Raw genomic sequence first — 21,545 nt, forward strand, 5'->3', positions numbered from 1 at the left:
TTGTGTCTACGGCATTGCTTATCTTTTGATATGCCATCAATGTTTGATCTTTCTGCTAAATCTGCTAGACCTGTCTTTTTTACAACTTGTATGGCATAACCTATAGTTCAAGTCAGTTAATAGCAGTGGACAATCAAAGATGTATTCATTGGTGGTGGATATGTACTATGTCTCTAGGACGAATACACAAGCTCTGCTTCAGTCCCGACAACAGTGATGTATCCCACATGGCTTCTGCTGGGAATCATTCTACCCCCGTACATGCCTCTGGCATTGGAATGGTTACACATGAACAGATGATTGCTTATTAAATTGTATAATTTCATAGTTTTTAATAATCATAGCTTCTCTTTATAGTAAAATGCTGTGTTACATATCTGTGTTTTATTAGTAGGGTATATTACGGATGATTTTAACTATAACTCTACCTATGTTTTGTGTATCATATGAAAACTTCTAAGACCTCCTTCTTACTTTTATTTGCAGACAACCAGCGAATTTACCTGTGTGTAAAGAATTTATCAACAAATTGTAGAAAATGGGGTTTGCAACTGAGTTCAGTTGTCCTAACGGGCACAATGCTTTACTACGACTGCAAGACTCTGAACTGAAATTGATGGAATGTATGAGAAAGTGGATGATACAGCGCTCAAAGAGTGACAAAGAGTATGCGTCACAGCTCCACCAGATGTTCACCCTCATCGAGAAGCTGGATCAGTCACCAGTGCAGGGGCTGTCAGAGCACTCAAGTCCGCTGAGTCAGGTAACATTCACTCCAATAAGGGGCCCAGATTCTAACCCTAGGCCTTTGCCAAGATGTAATGTGATATAAACAGTGTCAGTACTTGGAAGTATTTCATTTGTAAAAGATTGTACCTTTTCTTTTTACATGTGCATGAAATGCATTTAATACGTATTATGTTCCTTTTATCACATTAATATAAACTCTTTATTGCCATCACCTGTCATTTAGTGCTGCTACCTTAAACTATATATGTCAAATGTGTCCACAATGGCAGACTGATAGTGGAAACGGCTTGCAGAATTCGTGTGGAAGGAAATCACAATCTTAGTATAAGGGCACATATAATATTTACCTAAGGTTGTGCCATTGTTTTGCTACAATGTGCTATTGATAAAGCTGTGTTGCCCATTATTCTGCCGCATGAAAGTGTACAAAAAAATAAACAATGAATAAACAATAAAATCTGTAGAGGTCGTACATACTGTATGGTCATGTATATGGCTTCTTGCAGGTAGTGCTTAAATACATAGCAGTTATATTCAAGCTGAACATCTTTTATGTTTTGTATTTCATTAACTAAAAACCCAGGGTGATGTCTACCACTGCATTTTTAAAACATGAATATCGAGCTGATCAATGCTGAATTTTTTCTTATATCAATCTTTTTTTACTCTACATATGTTGTGGAACAGATTGAGGTTGGTGGGGGCCCCTGGGCGCAAAATCTGGTGGGGGCCCCCACTGAATGTAGTCCAAACAGGGAACAGCAATTGTGATATACTGCTCCCGAGCAATAACTATATACAGCCTCTCCAGTGATCACTATATACAGCTCATCGCAGTAACCACTATATACAGCCCCCAGCGATCACTGTATACAAATCCCAGCAATTACTATATAAAGCCCCCAGCAATCACTATATATAGCTCCCCCAGCAATCACTTTATACAGCTCCCACAGCAACCACTATATAAAGCCCCCCAGCAATCACTATATACAGTCCCCAGCAATCACTAAATGCAGCTCCCCCAGCAATCACTGTATACAGCTCTCAGCAATCACTATATACAGTCCCCAGTAATCCCTATATACAGCTCCCCCAGCAATCACTGTATATAGCCCCCCAGCAATCACTATATTCATCCCCAAGTAATCACTATATACATCTCCCCCAGTAATCACTATATACAGCTCCCCCAGCAATCACTGTATACAGCTCCTCCAGCAACCACTATATACAGCCCCCCAGCAATCACTATATACAGTCACCAGTAATCCCTATATACAGCCCCCCAGCAACCACTATATATAGTCCCCAGTAATCACTATATGCAGCTCCCCCAGCAATCACTATATATAGTCCCCAGTAATCACTATATGCAGATCCACCAGCAATCACTGTATACAGCTCTCTGTAATCACTATATACAGCTCCACAGCAATCACTATATACCGCCACCAGTAATCACTATATACAGCTCCCCCAGCAATCACTGTATACAGCTCCCAGTAATAATTATATACAGCTCCCCAGCAATCACTATATACAGCCCCCATTATTACCTATATACAGTTCCACAGCATTAACTATATACAGCCCCCTATAATAACTATATACAGCCCCTATAATAACTATATACAGGCCCCCCTATAATAAATATATACAGCCTCCTATAACTATATACACCCCTATAATAACTATATACAGTCCCCCTATAATAACTATATATACCCCCTATAATAACTATATACACCCCCTATAATAACTATGTACAGTCCCCCCATAATAACTATATACTGTCTCCCTATAACAACTATATACACCCCATTTAATAACTATATACAGCTTCATTATAATAACTAACTACATACAGTCCCCCTATAATAACTATATACTGTCCCCCTATAACAACTATATACAGCCTCCCTTTAATAAATAACTGTATGCAGACTGCTATTATAGCTATATACACCCCCCATAATAACTATATACAGTCCTAGGTAAAATAATAAAATTGTACTCACCTTCCCCCGATGCGCGCCAATCTGCTTCCCTTCCCTCGAGGTGTCAGGATACTAATGGATATAGGATATAAACAAAGGTGGTGGCGCCCTGCTACAGTCGTTGTCGCAACATTGCTGCGCTGTGACGACACACACTATGCCGCCAGCGGCAGGGTGCGGCAATCTTTGTCTACTTCTGATCGTCTATGGCAGAGCAGAGAACTTATTATTCTCTCGCTCTGCCATAGACTGAAGTTGGGGCACATCGTCGGGAATCCGCCCAGGGAGCCCGGACCCAAATAGACGGATTCGGGTAGTCGCACTCACAATTGGTGGGGGCCCCTTTAAGGGAAAAGTGGTGGAGGCCCCTGGGCGCGCAACCCGTGCGCCCCTCTATAATCCGGCCCTGGGATTGGCTGCAGGATTTACCTCAAATGGTAATCCCTCATTCCGCAAGCATCAGGAACAAGCCACAACCACTCCTATGGGGTGGTTATGACACAGGGGTTATGACAGTAGTATCTGCATGTCCCCTTCCATGTGGCTGAAGGCAGCAGGACACAGCCCCCCAGTAATCACTATACACAGCTTCCCCAGCAATCACTATATATAGCTCCCCAGCAATCACTATATATAGCTACCCCAGTAATCACTATATACAGCTCCCCCAGCAATCACTGTATACAGCTCCCCCAGCAACCACTATATACAGACCCCCAGCAATCACTATATACAGTCCCCAATAATCCCTATATACAGCTCCCCCAGCAATCACTGTATATAGCCCCCCAGCAATCACTATATTCATCCCCAAGTAATCACTATATACATCTCCCCCAGCAATCACTGTATACAGCTCCTCCAGCAACCACTATATACATCTCCCACAGCAATCACTATATTCAGTTCTCACAGAAATCACTATATACAGCCTTAAGTAATCACTATATACAGCCCCCCAGCGATCACTGTATACAGCTCCCAGCAATTACTATATACAGCCCCCAGCAATCACTTTATATAGCTCCCCCAGTAATCACTATATACAGCTCCCCCAGCAGCCACTATAAACAGCCGTTGGCGGCGCCCCGCCATTCCGATCGTCTATGGCAGAGCAGGGAACTTATTATTCCCTCGCTCTGCCATAGACTGAAGTTGGGGCACATCATCGGGAATCCGCCCAGGGAGCCCGGACCCAAATAACTGTTGGCGATTTGGGTAGTCACATTCACATTTGGTGGGGGCCCCTTTAAGTGCAAAGTGGTGGAGGCCCCTGGGCGCGCAAACCCGTGTACCCCCCTATAATCCGGCCCTGGGAATGGCTGCAGGATTTACCCCAAATGGTAATCCCTCATTCTGCAAGCATCAGAAACATGCCACAACCACTCCTATGGGAGTGTTTATGACAGAGGGGTTATGACAGTAGTGTCTGCATGTCCCTTTCCATCTGCCTGAAGGCAGCAGGACACAGGATGTCACAGGATGTCACCAATGGCCTTTATCTTTCATTATATACTTTTATTGGTTATTACCAAGTATCAGTGACAAACATATGTTACAGGTGAATTTGTCATGTTGCAGACTTATTCACTTCCAAATAATTATTAAACCATATGGGTGATCATATTTGGGGGCTGTATGTGTAAAGTTTAGTGATAGTGGCCATACCCTTTAAGGACAAGTAGAGTGGGGGTTGGAAATCAGTGCACCGAGAAACTTTTAAAAGAGATGATTTCAGTAAAGATACTATTAAAATCATTTTAGTCTCGGATAATAAGTCTGAGGAATTTGACCTGAATAAACACTGTTTTGACTTGCATCACAGGATTTGTATATTTTTTCAATGTCTTACACTTTTTTGGGTTTGGCACTATTTCTCCTTTACCCACAAATCTATGAAATGGATACTGTGTGTTAGTATACCTTAAATGTTTATTATGCTGATGATGCAGCTTGCATTCTTATGGAATGTCATGGTTGTACGAACGCTTATTTCTGAACTCTTCACTTAGATGAGGTTAGAACACAGTTACCGTAGTCCAAATTTAGAAAAAATATACTCAGCAGAAAGAGTGAGGTCAGGTTAATGGAGAACACTAGCAGCTTTTTAAACTAAGCGCCTGGTTCTTGCTGAACAGGTTAAAAATATTAATGCTTGGGAAAATTATATTCTTAAGAAAATGTTGATTTAAAGAAAAAATATCTCACATGGATTTTCATCATGGATGTCTCTCCTCAATTTGGGAGATATTGTAGGGAGACCGTTCATTTACTGTGATTGAATATTGAAAGGAAGCTATAAGACAAATTCTTGTCCTAGAAAGTAGAGGCTGGAGAAATCTGGATATGGAATGTTAGTACACCGTTACTGTACCTACTGTTAGACTTTTACTAAATATTAAAGTCTGCCCATTATTCTTACAATCTGACTAGATGGCTTACAGAATAAGGGAAGCATGACATTGCTTGTAGGCTTCCAGTGACCCTTTAGGGGCAGTGTTAGTCTGAGTCACCATTACTTAATATGCTGATACCTGTAATTAGACATAAATACAGAGTAATAAATGGAATAGGTATTAACAGCTGAAATGTCACTTATCAATATCTCTATAGTACACCTATACTTAACAGAGGTCTGCTGGGGACTAGTGACATTGTAAAAGTAATTTCTCCCTCTCCACTGCAGTACCTTTGCTACTGGTCCTGCTGAACTGTAGAATTTCCAATGGAAACTTAGACTCATGAACCAGTCTACTGTACTAATCAAGAAAAGGATCAGTTGCTTCAAAACTTGGTGACCTACTAGTTTATCACCTGGGTATATAGCTTGTATATCTAATGGGGGCATGTTTAATCTATTTTATAACTAATACATAACTTTTATAATGTTTTAAAGCATGTTATCGAGTACTCAATATCCACCAGAGCTTTAAAATGATCAGCTAGTCACCAGCTTTATCTGGTTGACCAGTGTGAGAGATTGTAGTGGTAGCTATGTCACTCAATCAGTAGGGTTATGCAGCATACTTTATATATATGACAGGGGTAATTGGAGGCAATCTATTCCTCACTTGTGCATTACATCTCCAATTGGCTGGGGACCCCTTTTGGGTCTGCTATAGACAGTACTTGCTGTTTCTCTATACTACTAGTAAATGAATTCTAAGTCGCTACAAGGGGGGCTACCCCAGCCAAACATCGCCTCCAATTTTATGTGTGTTGTACAAGTGAGGAAAAGATTACCTCTAAAAAACCTAATCATATATATATATATATATATATATATATATATATATATATATAAGTATGCTGCATAAACATACGGCTTGTTGAGTGCCATAGCTACCACTACCATCTCTACCACTGGTCAGCCAGTTATGTAAGCCCAAGCTGGTCACTTTAAACTACTGTTGGATATTGAGCACTTGATAACATAGATCTTTTAACCATTATTAATAAAAGTTAGGTCTTAGTGATAAAAAAAGGTTCAATTTGCGCCGTTGGTATTTGGACTATATTGAATAAGTGATGAACCCAAACACACTCGAGTCCGTTTCTCCTTTACTTTGGTATCAAAAGTCAAATACAGTATTTCATAGGGTTTGCATTTCATTATGTGCAATCTGTGGAAGAGGTTTCATTTATTACTATTAGAATATTTATCACTATGCAGAAAAGAACAGAGTACAGGCAGTCCCCGTGTTACGTACAAGATAAGTTCCTCATGTTTGTTCTTAAGTTGAATTTGTATGTAAGTCGAAACTGTATATTTTATAATTGTAGATCCAGACAAAATTGTGACAATTGGAGTTTCAACATTTTTGGACACTTTACAGCTGATCTTTGCAGCCTGGGACTAAAGTAAAGCATCCAGAGAGGTCACCAGAGGTCACAGGGAGCAGAGATGTCCGTCTGTAACTAGGGGTCGTCTGTAAGTCAGGTGTCCTTAAGTACAGGACCGCCTGTACTTGTCACCCATGTACATTGGTCTCCTTCCAATCACTGGGTTATCTAACACTTGTCCCCTTATCTTGTGGATAGGAAATAATTGTGGGGATGAGTGATTTGACTAGAATATTTATAATTAGCGTGGACCCAATGACCTACAGTAAATATTGATCCTAAAAATAAAGGTTCTGCAGCATTCATACCTGGCAGTGCTTGAGACCACCAGCTGTACAACAAACTATTCACAAAATTACTCAAAGTGTGGCGTTTTAGACCATTGCCGGGGCCCCTTCATGAATGGATCTAGGTTAGACCCCCACTGATTAGAAAGTACTAACAACATGCTCTCACTAATAAGAAGGTAATAACTGTTTCAGATCAGGTTCTGTACTGCATGAAGGCTGTTTTCCTTCCTCATGGCCTCTATATATTGTCACTACTGGAAGTCATTTGTAATCACCTCTTACTCATTCAGCAGAATAGCGCTCCTACTGATGATGAGCTGACCCTGCCAGTTTTTGTAGCGTGACTATGAATCTCGAGTTTCACTTTACAAATGCCCTCTCTTCCTCTGTGCAAGCCTTCCAATAATTCATACTGTCTTTGTTCTCATGTACTGCTGAGGCTAAGCTGTTCACATTCATTGTAGACACTAGTTATCAATTATGAGATCAGATGGCATTAAGCATAAGCTTGCATATTTTCTTCTTTCTACGCCTCCTCCTGATCCATTTACAATTCCAAGTACTTGGTGACTATTACATAGCATTGTCTGAGGGATCACAAGAGGACCGCTGCCAGTGAACTCTGACTCACAAGCTCTTGGCACATGTGCGCAATGTGAGTTACTGTAGACTCATCCATAACTATAATTTTTACTTTCAATGACATAGCTTTTATTTTGGATACAACTAATATATGTCTTTCTTGCTGAGGATTATGGACAGTTCTGGTAAGGAATGAGTGTTTCATGGAGTTTTAGGGATATTTCACTGAGGCTATTATGAATGTTTTAAGGCCAAAAGAACATAAAAAAAACAACTCACACATTTACTTAGGAAGTGTGACCTCTTATAGGCTTCTGTTTGCTTGATGTCTACTCTATTTACCTGAATTGGCACGGTAAAAAAAAGATATTTTAATACAATATTATTAATAATTATTGAGAATTGGCCCATTCTGACCTTTGTCCTAAAATTTATTATTGGGTCACAACCCAAAAAAATGTTGAATTGGGTCTCTACCTTTCTACATCATTCAGCTGGCTGTACACTTTTATGTGCAGCCCGTGGAAATGGACCACATACATTGCACAGGACTGGAGTCCTTGAATCACACAGAAATATGATGCAAGGACTTCTTGTCTGCCAGCCAAACTGCAGCACTGACATATATTTCTGTATGATGCAAGTATTCCCTGTCTTGTGCAATGTGCGCAGTCCGTGGGATCGGACCAACATACAGGTCTGTTTCCAGTAATCAAGGACTTGCAGTGGCCTGATTTCATGGCCTGACCACTCTACAAATATATGATGCAAGGTGTTACTACTTCCCCCCAAAACTATAGCGGCAAACTGTAATCATGTGCTGCAGATTTCATTATTTCCATTGCAAAGCTGATCTCATTAAGAACTATGCAAGAACTATCGGCATGTACCACTTAATGCATGTTGGTTGCAGACAAATAAAAGTTGATAGACCTCTAGGTCTATTGAATTTTACCCATATACGGTAATCCGTGGAGGAGTATTAGGGGCGTATGATAAATGTCCCCCCCCCCTTTTGTTTGGAGTTCCGCTGCTGTCAGATTCCTGGGGGTAGTTTATTATTGTTTTTTTGTCTATATTTGGAGTTGTTTTGGTGCTGTTGTGGTATAAATGCTGTCTTGTGACTTTCCATTGCGCCAAATGAACTTAGGGTAGCGCAAAGTCACTTGACATAGATCCTGCTTGCAGAAAATTCATTATTTGCATAGACAAGTTTTTGAAATAAGACTTCATGAATTCATGATTTTGCAACTTTCCATTGAGGCAAAAGTTTTGGCAAAAATTGACTTTTGATAGTTTTATGTGGCTGTCCCAAACAACCCACATAGCATCAGACACTGCCAGCAGATTTATCAATTGCCAAAGCCACTTTAAGGCTATATTCACACTGCCATTGCCCGACCGTACTGTACCGTAGCGGGCAACGGCAGTGTACGGGGAGAGGAGGAGGAGGTGAGCGGAGGAGGAGGTTACGGGAAAAGATAGGACAGGTCCTATCTTTTTCCCGGGTACGGAACGGTACGGTGCCGCACGTGTGACTAGCTTTTTTTTGTTTTTTTAACTGCTTGATTTCCTTTAAGTCCTATAGAAATAAAAAAGGGAACAAACCAAAAATATATTTGCGATAAAGAAAGGGAACATTTTAGTAAGAAGTAAATTTAAGAAAAGACAAGTATGTGATGCAGGCAACATATTTCTGATTAAAGAAAGCAACATTCTTTTTTCATAATAACAGAGATAAATGAGTGCAATGACTGTACATAGCATGAAGTAAATAGTAGTATTTCAACACAAATGAGTGTATGAAGGGAACTGACATCATTGGTATTCTGCCTTGTGTGGAGTATGAGATGGTGGAAAATGAAAAGGATATTTAAAGAACACAGAAGAGATTCTGATACTTTTGTCTTATGTTTCCTGTGCCCTAATGTAATGTACATTGATAATAATATACACTACCTAAATTCACTCTATTATTATTTTTAGAGATGCATTCATTTTTATGGTGGCAGAGTAGATGGATCAGATAGTTGTTGGAGCATAGGCCTGGGGTTGTTGTGTATTGAAGGTAATAATTGGCAGATGGGTTTTCAGGTTCCGTTTGAAGTTTTGGAAGATGGGGGGACTGTCAGGTATGTTTTGGTAGGGTGTTCCGGCATACAGGGGATGCTCGGGATAGACCATGTATGACCTCCATGTTGAGGTTGTTCCAGTTGTTTTGATATGGCCTAATAGTTGTAGGATACAGATAAACTTTACCTGAAGCAGCTCCCTGACACACGATCAGACTGAAACCTGCAGGTACGGATTGCTACACCTTGGAAAGCGTGGTGACATATTTCAGTGTATGTTAAGCATTTAGTTAAACAAAGATAATAGGTTTCAGGAGAATAAGTGCAAGAAAGATTCAATGTTAAAGAATTCAACAGTCACAACACGTGTACTATGCATTTCTGGGTCACAGACCAGTAGTGATGCCTTATGACATATGTATTTGACATGTTAGATGAGTAACCTGTTAAAGGGAACTTGTCTCAATCTCATCTGCAATCCAGGCTGCATGAAAGAGCATATCATAGTGAGTTATTATATGTTAGGTGTGTATATATGCGTATGCACATACACATATACGTATGATAGCAAGAATTTCCCTTTATTAGAATATGAACTGAAAAATAATGGAAGCAGGTCATGAGAGTGCAAGAGGCCACAATTAGTCGAAGAAACACTGAGCCTACAACAGGGTGATCAGCTTTCTTATAGAAATCCTATAGAGAACAACGATTCATCTTCTGCTTATCGCTGTCACTTTTGTTTATTGTGCAAAAGGTAAGGTCAGAGGGCTTAACTATCTATGTGTCCAGCAGACAGTTTCACCAGCCATTTCTTTTAGCCTCTGTTCCCATCAGGTTGTTATGCACACACATTTATCATTTGTGCTGGGAAGCTGTTGACAAATATACTAAACCTATTCACCACCAATGACCCAACAAATTTCTGACATCTCTGGTACCGCAGAGCCATCTCCTAGTGAGGGAGAATAATCGCTTCTACATGGAAGGAAAAAAAAAAGATAAATTGTCACATTGTGCAAGTATGAATAATACGAAATGTCACCATTATACAGACTATTTTGAAACAGTTTTTTTATCCTGTTGCAGCGAAGTCAAAATCACTGTACAGGATTTAAAGAGATCACTTAGATAACACCCTTAGGATTCACCCTAAGTCAAGATGGTCTGTGGCACAGTGGATCCACAGCCACAACCACCGTCCAGAGTGAGAATTGCAAGATATAACGTAGTACTGTTTATTGAAGGGAAATCTTAACATCAAAATCATACATAATAAAACCAGGCACTATGACTGTGGTAATCTTCTTATATGTGATATTTCTAAAATCAACTTTTAAAATTATTTTAATGAGCCTGAAGGGCTCTGTGAGGCTGTTGCACTATGCATGAGCAATTCCCCCTCCCACTGTGTGCTGAATCTTCTTCTGCTGCCGTGAAATTGCATCAAGAAGAGGGAGTTGATAGGAGACAGTGTCACAGCCTGTAAAGCCAGAGCACGGAGGGGATCTGGTAACGTTATGACTTTCCAAATTTGCTACTAACCCCTCTCTGGCACTCCAATTCAGCGCATCCCCGCCACCCCTGATTGTACATAGAGGCTCAGTGGTGAGGTATCGTTGACAGCTGTGCTCCTGGTACAATAACAGTTGTAGCCATAGTGGGTGTGTGCACTGTTGTGATGTCACCACTGTTCCTCTGCAGACAAATACGGCTGTTGGTGACAGATAGTGCCGCTCTAAACTGAAGTGCCAGAAAGGGGTAGTATATTTATATTTGTTATTTTTAAAGACTCCCCCCTGGACCTATATGTAAAAAGCCCTGATTCCAAACAACCTCTTTAAATCATTGGTGTTGGGAATTCAATAAGAGGATCAGATATATTACATTAGGACAAGAACAAATAAGTCGAAAAGGGAAAAACTTCCCTTTAAGACAATATGCTGAATAATATGATCAGAATGTTGATAGCATGGTCAGGAATGGTTTATATATATAAATTTTAAAGGGAACAAGTGATCAGAAATCGGATTAATAAACCACTAGCAGTATGTTGTCAAGCAACTGAGCAGCTTCTATATCATGTTTCTTTCATTACCTGGTGTGAAGGCATCATCTAGAAAATCAACTTTGAAGTGAGATCTAAATTGGTTTTAAAACACTCTTTTCACTGTACAGGCGGTCCCCTACTTAAGAACATCTGACTTACAGACGACCCCTAGTTACAAACAGACCTCTAGATGTTGGTAATTTATTGTACTTTAGTCCTAGGCTACAATAATCAGCTGTAACAGTTATCACAGGCGTCTGTAATGAAGCTTTATTGTTAATCCTGATTCTTCTGACAATCCAACATTTTTCAAATCCAATTGTCAAGGAGACAAAAAGAAAAATTGTCTGGGGTTACAATTATAATATATACAGTTCTGGCTTACATACAAATTCGACTTAAGAACAAACCTACAGAACCTATCTTGTACGTAACTCAGGGACTGACTGTAATTAATGATCCAGCATCCAGGGATATGGGATGATGCCACCAAGCTGGGCCATGAAAGAAACATGATCTTGAAGCTGTTCAGATGCTTGACAACATCCTGGTAGTGGTTTATTAGGCCAATTTCTCATAACAGTTTCCTTTTAAGTATTTTATATATCTACTACTATTTGAGCTATAAGTATTCATGTTTTATAAGTAAATTCTGAATTTAGTCACCTGTCTCCAAGTTGTCATCTTTTCCAATTTGTTTTGCATTGACAGGCTTGGTCTACAATGGTATCCCAGACAGAGAACCTGAGTCACATATTACGGAACCATTCAGACACTCTAACTTCGGGTCCTCTAAAGAAGCTCACTGATCTCATTCGGGAAAAACAGCAGCTGAAAAAGTCATATTCAGAACAGTGGCAACTTCTCATGCAGGATTATTTAAAGGTAATTTATTCCATGGAAATTCATGATGATATCCCATATAGCTATTATTATTTGATTGTAGGAATGAATTTCCATTTAACCATTAGAAGGCTGGCATTCTGGTGATGTAATATGCTGGCTCCATATAAGCCTGATTCTCTTTCCAGAAGATGAAATACCAATGTTATTCCATGTAATATAATTCCTTTTTACAGAACATTTGCAATGTTCCTAATAGCCTACATTATCCTACGTGACCTTTTATTAGTGATAACTTGTAGTTTAATGGGTTATTCAACTCAAATACGTTGTTGTTTTTGAGAAAATAGTAAATGTTTTCCTTAAAGCGGCTGATTTATCACCAGCTTTTAAACCAATAAACTATCGGTCCGTCAGGTTGCATATGATGTACGCTATGTAACTGGCCTGTTACATAGCTCCACCTCTGTGATGTCTATCTGAGTTTTGATTTTTTAAGTCACAATGTACCCACATAAAAATCTACTTAAAAATAAAACTGAGATGAGAAGAAGGGATGCCTGAAAAATTCAAGGGAAATTCATCATATCCAAGGTTTCTTTCATCTGACCTCTCCTAGGGGGGGAGATTTGGGACAACCTCATTAGATGGTTGGCCAGTCCTACTGAAACCTTTAGTTGTCCTATAGACTTTGTGCTGTAAAACTCTTTATCCACACCTTCCTTTGAACACCCTTCAATTTGATCTTCACTGCTCTATAAACCATCTTCAGATGGAAGAAAAATTCAAGGGGGACAAATACTGTAACAAGGCACTGTATGTGCTCGATGTGCCAGTCTAGTTTATATCTGTTCTGCAGACTGGTGAATTGTGACTGAGAAATACAAAAAGGAAGGATGTGTGATTTGGAGTTGTTGACTTTGTAGTATGCCATTTTCAGGGCCGGTGCCAGAACTGGACATACCTGGACAAGTGCCGGGCCCAGAGCTCCTGGGGGGGGGGGGGGTGCCCACATATGGCTGTACATAAGGCATCCGCGGAGGTGAGGGGGGACTGTATCTAATGAATCCATAGGAGGTATGATAGGAGCTAAAACAACGATTAAACTGAGTAAAATTGTAAAGTTAAGGGTTAAAAATGTTCTTTATTGTGTAAACATCACCAGGGGATTAAAATTTGAGAATTTTCTTATAGGGAACAAACCCCTTTAAAGATCTTTTACTGACACCTGGTCCCATATACCACAGAACTGCTTCTGAGGTCTTGGAGGTTTGTACTTTCACAGATAAGACCTGCTCTTGAAGCATAATATCAGAGAGGTGATGTTATGTCTGATCGGTGGATACTTATAGGGGTTAGAGCTTCATTTGCCTGCTTTACTTCATACATGCAGTTTTTGATTACATTTTTTTGAGCAAAATAAAACGTGAGTGCAGCAGGAATGCAAAATACAGTTTGAGGGAAGAACTTACACACTTACTTACCTTCCTAAAAGGATCAACTTTTTAGCTTAGGCTAAAGAAAAAAGACATATCAAAAATTGTTTGTGTATATGGAAAACTGAAAAAAATTTTTAGCAAGCCATTCGTATTTAGCCGAAGGCAATACAGGCGGTCCCCTACTTAAGGACACCCGACTTACAGACAACCCATAGTTACAGACAGACCCCTCTGCCCACTGTGACCTCTGGTGAAGCTCTCTGGATGCTTTAAAATAGTCCCAGACTGCAATAATCAGCTTAAAATTGTCTGCAATGAAGCTTTATTGATAATTCTTGGTCCTATTACAGCAAAAAAATTTGAAACTCCAATTGTCACTGGGGCAAAAAAAAAAATTGTCGGGAACTACAATGATAAAATATACAGTTTCGACTTACATACAAATTCAACTTAAGAACAAACCTACAGTCCCTATCTTGTATGTAACCCGGGGACTGCCTGTACTTGCCTATGTTGCCAACCAAAGTGATTAATTTTACATTGTTGTGCTTATATAGGATGTAACCCTCCCTTTATGTTTATATGCACTAATAAAATGTGAATATGGGAAATGAATAGTGATGACTGGTCAGTAATCTCATCATGTCAACTATACAGGTGGTCCCCTACTTAAGAACACCTAACTTACAGACAACCCCTAGTTACAAACGGACCTCTGGATGTTGGTAATTTACTGTACTTTAGTCTCAGTCTACAATGATCAGCTCTAACAATTATCAAAGATGTCTGCAATTAAACTTTATTGTTAATGTATGACAATCCAACATTCCAACATTTTTAAAATCCAATTGTGCAAGAGACCAAAAAAATTCTGTCTGGGGTTACAATTATAAAGTATACAGTTCCAACTTACATACAAATTAAACTTAAGAACAAACCTACAGAACCTATCTTGTACGTAACCCGAGGACCACCTGTAGTTGTATTCTAATTTGATTTTCCACAAAATATGGTACAGTTTGTTATAGAATGAAGTGAGTAGTCTTTCCAATGTTGGCTCCACATAGTTTAAAAAGGACTTCTAACTCTAATTTAACTTTGGCATTTAATCCCATAGACAACCCAACAAGAGACTGAAAACCTGAAGACTCAGTATCGCAGTAAAGTAAAAGATACAATACAAGCCAAGAAAAAGTATATGGAGGCAAATAAAGGTAATACAACTGCAATATCAAGAAATATTGTTTTATTCTTTAAAATCTATATGTAATTATATAATAGGCTCCACAGCTCCCCCTATTGGGTAATGCAGACAGTCACTATTTTAATATTTATTTAATATTTTTTTATTGTAATATTTTTTTAAATAAGTGGAGCTTATACAATACAGGGCAATACAGGGAAAATCGGCGCAAATCGGAAATATTCGGGTAACACTTCGGGAAAGTGCGAATCGGGCCCTTAGTAAATGACCCCCATTGTCTCCTCACATATCATATGCATCTTTATTGAGACTTCACCAATCATTAGACATTCAGGCTTCTACAAAGTAAGACTTTTTAGGGCAATCAGTAAGGGGCTGCTGCGCTGAAGTCCGCTGGAGTTCACGGAAGTTCACTATCCTATCCTGGGTGCAGGTAAGCGTGTGTCAAGCAACACTTTTTTAAAAAAAAATACGGCGGTTTTCCCGAATCCGTCAGGTTTTCTGAAGGCCACGCCCCCGATTTCCGTCGCATGCATGCTGGCGCCGATGCGCCACAATCCGATCGCGTGCGCCAAAAACCCGGGGCAATTCAGGGAAAATCGGCGTAAATCGGTAATATTCGGGTAACCTGACGGAAAAACGTGATTCGGGCCCTTAGTAAATGACCCCCATTATCTGGGTTGGCATGCAAATTAAAGAGGTGTGATAGTTAGGTCTCCAGGGTAAAATGAGGAGGCAATGGCTCTAATGGCTATGGGTGTACATTTTGTTCCTGGGCACCAGTACAAATAAGAATAAGATTGTCCCTTATTGGTAACACTTTTCAAAGCTCAATTCATTTTACTATTCATATTCTCTTGCGGTAATAATACAACAAAGTGGCAGTATCTTGTTTTCTGGCCCCAAGCCATGCACTACTCTTACAATGTGGACACTATGCGGTTCAGTAAAATAAAGAGGGTGTAGTTTTGTTTATTTATGTCTTAGCTTCTATTACCTGTGTCATCACAACACCTTGTCAGATAACCAATACTCAGATCAATGCAAAATACTAAATTCATCTAAAGTTATACTCTCATAATATTGCAATATATTCTATGTGTTATTACACCATGTTTTAAATTTAATGTATGATCACTGCTCCAGCAAATAGACTGCAATAGAGAAATTTCTTGTTATCAGCTCTGTTTTGCAAAGGATTTGGAACTGGGAAATTCATCATATCCAAGGCTTCCTTCATCTGACCTCTCCTATGGGGGAGATTTGGGACAAGCTCATATACATTAGATGATTGGCCAGTCCTGCTGAAACCTTTAGTTGTCCTATAGACTTTGTGCAGTAAAACTCTTTATCCACACCTTCCTTTGAACACCCTTCAATTTGATCTTCACTGTTCTATAAACCATCTTCAGGCGATCGGGTAATACAGCACCTAACAGATCATCACTCATAACAACCTGTTTGAACAAAAAAATCATAAATACAATATCGTTCTTTTTTCCTTCCCACTGCCTGAGGTTATCCCTCCTTCCTGTTTCCATTTTTACTTTTCGTACTTCACTTATGTCCCAATCAGTAACTTCCAGCAGATAATTCCTTTCTGAGGCCAGAAGCCTCACAAACAAAATGGAGGAACTGGAACTCTTAATGTTGGAGCGCAAATATGATATAGCGAGACATGGCTGGATAGTAACAAATGCCTGCTACAGCATCAGCTGTAGGCTGTATCGGGTATGTGACTGTTGACGTGACATGATCACTATATACTCAATCTCTATACACACAGAGTCCGGCATAGCTGTGCTGAACCAGAGAGGCAAGAGTATATATTATATTATTATATTGTATCATATTATATTGTTTTATTTACGCTCCTGGGACCCATATTGAAAACCCCTTAAAGTTTCTAGAGTCCCTTACTTGTGGGTCATAATTTTCACATATTCTTTACATAAAAACCTGTAACAATGCCCCACACATGGAATTGATATTATTTTGTATGTCAGGTAGGTCTTCGGGCCCCAAATACAATTGCCACCTCTGCATCCTAAAGCTGTGTAATGAGGGAGGGGTAGAGGTCCTGCAAGCCAGTGATAAGGGTCCTGGGAAGATTAATTATTTTTGTAGGGAACATTTTAGCCACATCTTCACTCCCCCATTTTTCTTCTTTCCACTAAAGTGAACCCTTTATAGCTGTGACCATTAGCTAAGTCAGCACCATAGTGATTTACAGAAGACAAGCTATATGAGGGAGAATGGATTGATTTATTGTCCCACATTTACTAATAACAGTGCAAACTACACTATGTGCAGTTTGCCTGTGTAATGTGCAGAGGGCGCCAGATTCAGGATTTCTGGTGCACGTTCTTCATAACTCTGGTTTCCCTGCACTCGACAGAGCGCATCAACATTTTTGGAGCACCTTTAACATGGGGTTTGCAACACAATTCTGTTGGACTTTGCATGATAGATGTGGTGCACGGTCCAGCTAAGCACCGGAACGTCCCTTTCAGTGCAGAAATTTGTGTCACATGAAGAATAGTGCAGATGCGCAACAAAACGGGTTACGTGCGACACATGTGGCGTGACACTTCTTAAATACATGTGCAAGTAGTTTGCACTGAAAAGAATGTGTAAAGTCTGACAGAAAACTGGTGCACGGCCCTTAGTAAATGTGCCCCATTATGTTAAACTAACTATATTATTTTATAATATTATGTTCCGTATTAGAACTACATTTCATATATCAGAGATCCTGTATCAACAATAAGCACACCCTGAAGCCTTTTATGTCCCTACAAGATATAAGAATTAGGAATAAATTCAGATTCCTGATGCATATTGTACTTTATCTAGTTGGTTATCATAAATTCTGTATTATTGTGTCTTTTCTAGACAAAGATCGAGACAAAACTAAGGAGAAGTATGTGAAGAACACATGGAAACTACACACGCTCCACAACCAGTATATATTAGCTATTAAAGCTGCTCAACTGCATCAGGAGCACCATTACACTCTGAGCCTTCCCAACCTACATGAGTCCATGCAGACCCTCCAGGAGAAGATGGTGTCCATGCTGTACGTATCAACCAAGTGAAAACTTTGATTTCCTTTCTAGAATAAACTATGCAATCTGTGTTTTTTATATTCTGTGTTATGTAAATCTTATATTTCTCTTAGGAATACAATCCTTGGACAGTCTATCATAGTCAGTATATGTAACACTAGGATAGGGCTGACACTGAGATTGGCCATAGGAAGAAAATTATTTTTGTTTTGGATCACAGCAGAAAGTATCAAATAATAACCAGTGCAGAAAATATTTAAAATAGGAATATTACAATTTAGTCTGAGGTTAAGTTCCTTTCACCACCCAAAATTTTAGAGCAGGTCCTTGAGCATATGGATATGTGCAAGATGTCCTGTGTTATTTTAAACAATGATAGAATTGGAGAATAAAAAAGAAATGTGTATTCTCACATGTAAGGGTCTATGTTATAACATACATCTTTTTAGGAACTGCAATGTATACCATTGCTACACTGCAGACCTCAATCATATGACAAAGGAAGTTGTGTACTTGCCTGTGGTTATGATGATGATGACAAACTCCACTCTATGTGCCTTTTCTCTGTTAGATTTGGGTTGTCAACAGAGATGAGCGGACCTGGTTTCGCAGCCAAACCCGAAATCTGAATGCAAACGTCAGGTCCCCTCACTAGTTGTCATTAGTCTTGTCCCTTCAAAGCGTTGATCCCAGTACGATTCACAACCCCTTGAGGTCAACTGATGGCAAGGGACTGTATTAAAACATGAGGCTGGTTCAGCTGTATAAGTAACTTAGATAGGGTTGTCCATATTCCACAAATAAATATTATTGTTTGTATGATGAAAACTTATACAAATTTTCAATATACTGGGGGGGGGGGGGTGGTATTCATTCACACTCAGTCAGTGCAGAGCTGCACTAGTCTTATTCTACAACAGCTTTATCATTGTGATAATCAATTTGCCGTAGTACAAGTCTGTCAAGTTCTACTTTTAGACCTGCTTTTTGGTGGTCTAAACTGTGCACTACAATTTGGCACACCCTTCTTAATTTTTTGCCACACAAACTGATTTCCATATAACCATGCCCCTTAAGGCCATACCCCTTTGTTGGACGAGTCGTAAAACGGCCCAAAAATGGTCTAAAGCCTTCCTAAATGTATCGGTATGTTTTTGGCATAAAACCATCATTTTCAGGCATTAATGAATTTCCCCTTCTATCTGTATCAATTTCTCAAAATTTTACAGATCTTTGCTTGCTGTCATTGTGTAAAAAGCTTTATTGTTTACTTTCAGTGGAAAGAAATCAGTCCCTGGTCATGTGCTGTCACACAGGTGCATGGCTCGCTACAGTAATGTGTGTTATAATGAGTTGTGCATCTGTGTGACATCACATCACCAGGGAAATATGCAGATATGTTTTCCCAGGATTGGATGAGGAAAATATTGCCTCTTAGCTACCTTGTAAGGAAGCCCCCTTAACATCAAGAATTTCTTTCAGGAAGTTTAATGACATATGCAGGATAAAAGCCAAACCGGTATATTTATTCCATTAATAGATTACGAACTGTAGACAGCACTGGTTCAAGGTGGTTGCATCTCTTCAGCGTAGGGAACTGGTTTCGCTGAGTAAGAGGTTTTTGTCTAGGTCGGGAAGTAGGAGTTCTCCTTACAGAGACTTTGCCAATTAAGGCTGCCATGTAGGCATGTGAAGACTTGTAGCCATTGATGCTCTATATTAGTGCTGGCCAACCTATGGAACGGGTGCCAGAGACGCACCTGGAGCCCTCTCTTTGGGCACACAGGCCATTGCCCCAGAGTTGTCCAGACAGGACACATGGTATCCCCCTGCACTCCCAACCACAACACAAATCATCTGCAGGATGAGTGAGGAGGTGTGGATAGGGATGGTTATCATTTGAGTGGCTAGTGCAAGCCCCTCGATTCCTCCCATCATCCTGGATGGATGCTACAAAGAATCCAAGTTTCCCCTCTTTCTTTCAACATATTGGTGTCCTCAGCTAATATGATTTAAAGTTGAGGCAGATCACTTAAAAATAGGCTACTGCTTAAATTGCCATGTTGGCACTTTACAATAAATAAGTGGGCAATGATGATTGTAGTTCGGGCAAGGTTTGACATCACTGCTCTATAGAATGACAGCAAGGAGAAATCTTGAAAACAAAATGGGAACTGATACAGAAATTATATAGGAAAATTGTATAACTTTTCAGTATACAAAAAACCACATTTATTTGATGAAACTGGACAACCCCTTTAAATAACAACATTTTGTGGAGCCTCAAAAAAAAAGAAAGAATGATAACTCCTTCACCAGAGGTCACAGTGGGCAGAGGGGTCCATCTGTAACTAGGGGTCGTCTGTAAGTCGGGTGCCCTTAAGTAGGGGACCTTCTGTATACTTTTATATCCAAAATCTTCACCTGAAATCATTTTTATGCAGCTGATCTTAGTCGAATAACACATTTTGTTCTTTATAAGCTGAATTATTTAAGAAGGGTTCAGAGAAAGTTCAAGGGTCACAGACTAGATTATGTGTCTGCATATGTTTTCAGTAGAAATATCAATATTTTTATCTTCTCTTGTTCTTTAGCAAAGACATAATGCAAGAATACCACAAAATTACCAGTCTTGTACAAGATGAAATAGCAGCTGTGCACCAGCAGATAAATAATGCAATACTGAACATCAATCCAAGCAGAGAGTATGAATACTTCATCCAGATGAACAGGTAGGTAACCAGACACAATCAGAACACATTGTCATGGTGGCTGATATTGTCACCAGGAGAATGTCACAGCAGTAAAAACAGTGTATTATCTTCCGCATTAACAGGATTTTCCAGTTGTATGTCAATACAGGAAAGACTGGAACATTATGAAACCTATTTGCTCAAGTTCCTTGTTATTTTTAACCCCTTAGCCTGTTTTGACCCAAGATTTTAAAGCACTATTTGTTATGAGAGCTTGTATTTTGAGGGTAGTTGCCCGGGGTAGTAAATAGATCCTCTTAGCCATAACAAAATATTTTACACATAAAGATCACAAATCAAAAACAGACATTTTATTATAAAAAAAATCAAAAATTAATAAAAGCCTTTCAAATGTTATATTCAACACTGCAGATATGCAACACAGATTAACTTAATAATTGTCCAGGTAATGTGAAGTACTCTGTCTGCAACTCCTTATAATGGTATGGATAAGACTGCAGCTCTGGATGTGACCGGAATATCACATATGATGTAAGTGGTGCAATTGAAAACATATTACCTCACACATAATCTAAGAATGATAACGGCAGATTGATACTCCAGTCACAGCCAGAGCTGTAGGCATCTGAGATGATCTAACGGTAGATAGGTGATTGCAGCTCTGGACTCTGGATTGAGTATCACAAATTA

The 21,545-nt window shown here is 39.4% G+C and overlaps 1 protein-coding gene across 4 annotated transcripts in view; it reads left to right on the top strand.

The window, feature by feature from the left end:
• Positions 1-21,545, top strand: part of FES (FES proto-oncogene, tyrosine kinase) — a 72,759-nt gene that overhangs the window by 10,955 nt on the left and 40,259 nt on the right. For 2 of the 4 annotated variants that reach the window (XM_072148415.1, XM_072148416.1), the window contains exons 2-6: positions 487-763; positions 12,299-12,472; positions 14,987-15,083; positions 17,969-18,152; positions 20,736-20,873. In XM_072148415.1, coding sequence (XP_072004516.1) covers positions 539-763; positions 12,299-12,472; positions 14,987-15,083; positions 17,969-18,152; positions 20,736-20,873 — 818 coding nt within the window. In that variant the 5' untranslated portion in view covers positions 487-538. Of the gene's footprint in view, positions 1-486; positions 764-10,202; positions 10,295-11,158; positions 11,299-12,298; positions 12,473-14,986; positions 15,084-17,968; positions 18,153-20,735; positions 20,874-21,545 lie in introns of those variants that run through there. The other 2 variants (XM_072148418.1, XM_072148417.1) reach the window with 2 other exon arrangements.

Source organism: Engystomops pustulosus, chromosome 4 (genome assembly GCF_040894005.1).
Source record: "Engystomops pustulosus chromosome 4, aEngPut4.maternal, whole genome shotgun sequence".
Classification (NCBI taxonomy): domain Eukaryota; kingdom Metazoa; phylum Chordata; class Amphibia; order Anura; family Leptodactylidae; genus Engystomops; species Engystomops pustulosus.